General features: G+C 33.2%; 1 protein-coding gene across 1 annotated transcript; it reads right to left on the bottom strand.

Moving 5' to 3' along the window:
• Positions 1-2,459: 2,459 nt before the first annotated feature.
• Positions 2,460-3,026, bottom strand: LOC124428165 (piggyBac transposable element-derived protein 4-like). Its single transcript, XM_046971916.1, has one exon. The coding sequence runs from the start codon at positions 3,024-3,026 to the stop codon at positions 2,460-2,462; it is 567 nt and encodes a 188-aa protein (XP_046827872.1).
• Positions 3,027-4,506: the final 1,480 nt, after the last annotated feature.

Raw genomic sequence — 4,506 nt, 5'->3', positions numbered from 1 at the left:
CGTATTTTGTGATTTTTGCGGGATTATATGTTTGGATTGAAAGTCTACCTCTTTACGGAATTATACACTCATCCAAAGACAATTGTTGAATATGGTTTATACACATCGTTAAATTTTTGCTTTAAATAATCGACGACAGGCTGGACTTTTGCAAGTCTATGCGAATTGAGAGAAATACCAGCTCTGCATTATTTGTAAAAATCTGTTTCTGCTCATTACTTTCGAGAAGAATGGTGTTTCTATAATTGGATCCGTGGACCAATAGTCATAGAGAACGTCCTTCATTACTTGTCCCATTAGAACTATTAGGCCTAAAAATTTCTTCATTTCAAATATTGTGATGTCTGTCCATTTTTTCGTTTTTGGTATAATTCTATATTTTTCTATGACTTGATAATGATATCTATTGGATTCTCTCACCAAGTATTCAAGCAGGTCATTTCCAATGAATAAATTTACAATATCCATTACACTTTCAGGGGAACTTGGCATAATTTTTACGCCAGAACTGCCTTCGAAAGGTTCCAAAATTATCGTCTTGTCGTTCATCGATCATGTACTATTGCTGTCTTCAACTTTATTATTTATATCATCATCTTCTGAATCACTGTATATTAGTGGTAATATGGAATGTCGCTTTCGAATCATTACATCACTACTATTACTTTCGCCATTAGTATCACTTGTTGAAGAGCTGTCGAAACAATCTGACAGACCATCGAGATAAAACTCACCAACACTATCCTTTTCATTCATCGTGAAGGCTAAAGTTTTAAAAACTGTATAAAAATATGGGTGCTTTCAGAATAAAGCAACGAGTATCTGACTACAGAGTAAAAAATGCCTACTACTTGTCAGCCTAACCTAACCGAATCTAACGGATTAATAAATAAAAAAATTGATTAATCAGCTACCAGTCGGTTAGCGCTGTGGACTAAAAGTCGATTAATCGATTGGTAAAGTGTTAATTTTCATTAAACAAAACATAGGCTGGGTATGAAAAGCTTGTTTTATTTTCTTGTATATTAGGAGTAGTTAACTGAATACTTTTTCGCGCAGTATGGATCTCGTCGACGGTGTATGACACATTATAATATAGTAAACAATCCAATTACTATTCCATTGTCTATTCCACATTGAATGAAAATATTTTTATTTTCAATATATACTGTTTACTCACCTGCTAGAATTTGAAATCCCAATAATTTAATAATTATAATGTATTTGGATATTTAAAATCAGAGAATTAAACAAATCATAAGAAGGATTATATAATCATGGAAAGGCTTCAAATATATATTTTTTAACACTTTGACGGCCGCATGTTTCGGAAAAAGAGTTACGCTTGCCGCTGGTACATTTTGTCAGTTTTGTGACAAATTGGCAGGCTTTTGAGGAAGACATGCTGGCGATATACTGTCACATAATTCATCAATTAACAGTATTTAATAACCAAAATGTATCATATAACAGTGATATAATAAATTAAAATATAATAATAATGTACTATACTATATAAATATACAAAATATAATAACTAAATATAAAAATAAAAAAAATAAAAATGTAATCATATAATAATTACTCGGCGTACTGGTTTTTAAACAATTAATTTAGTATTTTGATTTTGTATGATATTTTTCAAAGCACAGTCCAACATGCAGCGGAACACTACATGAGGAGCACATAAATGCAGTTGATCTTCTTTTTTTTTTATGCGGAGCATATTCTGCATGGTCTACGCGATTTTTTATTTTCCCTCTTTCTACGATGCGGACAAGTTTATGGGTCCGCATTTCTGGACACAATCTGTCTACCGGATCGCACTTTGGAGCTCTTGGAGTATACATCGAAGAGGGTCCTAGACCAAAAGAATAGCTAGTGCCATACGTGTAAATTATATAATTATTGGTTATACCTGATTCTGGTTCCTCCATTTCAATCTTCGTGTTTAACCATATGTTCATAACATGTAACAGAAATCTTTTAAATCTAATCTGACTTTTTGAACTTTTTACATAAATTTGGTATGCATTAAACAAGGCTGCATTTATAAAATATAGCACAATTTTCTTCGTCCACTTTTTTGTTTTTAATAAAATTGTGTAGTACGACAAGTATTGGTCTGCACGATCTACACCCTTCATGTAGTTATTATATTCGATAACACAGGTCGGTTTTTTCACGGTCTTGTTTGTTTTTGGTTTTGTGACTTCAACCATATTTGCCATGTGTATACTTGAAATCATATATAATGTCTTTTTTTTAGTTCAAAATGCCTGCACAAGGATGTTACCTTTCCTACAAAAGTCCGTGCCAGACTCCTTTAAATTTATATTTTTCAAACAGTGTGGTACACCTCTATTCTTTCGTAATGTTTCGCACACATTTGTTTGTTTTTGTAGCAGCTCTTCTGTGATTGCTACACTATTGTAGTAATTATCCATATAGATATCATGTCACAAGTAAAGGTACGGTGACAGTACCGACAATATGGTTTCTTTTAGTTTTATTCCCCGGGCACAATATACATCAAAGTTACAAATGTTATCAGATCGTGCTTCGCATAACATGCGTACTAATATTCCGTACTTGACAATTTTGTCAGGATTATAAGTGCGGAAGCAAAGTTTTCCGCGCCATGGTATAACGGCTTCGTCTAATGATAATTCTTTTGTTGGTTTATAGATGGTTTGAAATTTATGTTTGAAATGGTTTATCATGGATTTAATCTTTTCCAATCGGTCTTGACATTTTTCGTTATCGTTGAAATGCCAGTATTTCCAAATTTGGCGAAATCTATTTCTTGGCATGACCCTTTCGAAAATTGGTGTGCAAATTAATGGATTTGTTGACCAGTATTCATCTTTTTCTGATTTTTTTACTAATCCCATCAGAATTATTAAAGCGAGAAATTTTTTCATCTCCTCAGCGTCTGTATCCGTCCACTTCCTACATTTACTTTCTTCGATATCAATTTGTTGCCGTTCGTGATATAGATTTGTTTCAGTTACGAATAATTTCATTAAATCTTTACCAAAGAAAAGGTCTACAGCTGATAGTATGCTCCATTCATCAAGCGATATTTACACTCCTGTTTGTTCCTTACAATTTTGCATATTACCGGTGCCGTTTGTACGGGTTCATTCCATTTCCTCTTCGTTGGAAGTACTACTATCTTCCTCATCGGAATCTATTACTGGCTTCATCAAATTTTTTAGTTTTCTAACAAGAATTTCACTTCCACTGTCTGAATCTTCGCTGTCATTTGATTCTGGCGCACTAACATTTGACAAGTTATCGGCGTATATCTCGTCATCACTTTTACACATTTTTGAGGATTGGATATTTATATGAATATAAATAGGTAGGTAGATAGATGGACATAAACAGACAGATATATTATAGTAGATATAGTAATCGATACTCCGTAGTCCTAACCGATACTCAGTAGACAAACAATTGATAAACAATAGACAAACAATAGATGAACAATAAGCAACTGACGCTTTGAAAATATTTGTATACATGAACCCAACCGGTAACTGACGATTGTGCGAAGTCACGTGTACGTGAGTTCGGCCGATAACCGCTGGCTCATGTACTCACGTATACGTGACTTCGGCCGTCAAAGTGTTAAGAAATTAACATTTAATACATTGATATTTTAAGAAAAAACAATAGAAAAATTAATAATTCATTTATGTATGATAAATCTCAACACAAGTATCAACACATAATCCGACGTCGCATTTTTTACATTCATATGATGTATCCTTCCATCTTTGCTGTCTTCTACAGACAACACTTTTCCTTCTTGTCGATTTTCTCTCTGCATTTAAAATTTTGGAAGGGAAATGTCTCTTCTTTTGCCACTGCCCGCTTGTTTTCTATTTTGAAGGTATTTTTGCAGAATTTGTTTAATTAGTGACAGATGAAAATCGTTATATTGTAGTTTTCTACCAGTCACACATTGATACAGGACATACGAGTTATATAAGGAGATGTCTACTAAATGGAAAAAATACTTCTTATACCACTTTAGACATTTTCTGCATGAATTAATTATAGTTAGAACCATGTCAACGTGGTCTACAGAGCCCATTTTGATGTTGTAATCTGCAATACATTCTGGTTTTAACTTGAGCGATCCTTTAAGATAATTTCTTTGACCAGATTCTATCATTTTCGGTTCGTGAGTACTTTATAACATCCATACATCTTTTCTATCTCGCCACTTCAATGCCAATAAATTATCTGTACATCTGTAGTCAAATTGCCCTTTTGTCAATTTTCCCTCGATATAGGGCATATCTTTTCTGTTTTTCCATACTGTCCCAAACGCATTAGTTTTATGTTTATGAAGTATATTATACAAATGCGGACTTGTGTACCGATTATCTGTTATCAATGTATGGCCCTTTTCAAGGTATGAATGTAAAAGTATCATAACAACATCTGCCGATTGCCCAGTGGTTGTAGAATTATGTACAATATCTGTATTTT

Source organism: Vespa crabro, chromosome 11, assembly GCF_910589235.1.
Source record: "Vespa crabro chromosome 11, iyVesCrab1.2, whole genome shotgun sequence".
Taxonomy (NCBI): Eukaryota; Metazoa; Arthropoda; class Insecta; order Hymenoptera; family Vespidae; genus Vespa; species Vespa crabro.
The sequence above is the reverse complement of the archived record's forward strand: the minus strand, read 5'-3'. Positions and strand labels throughout refer to the sequence as shown.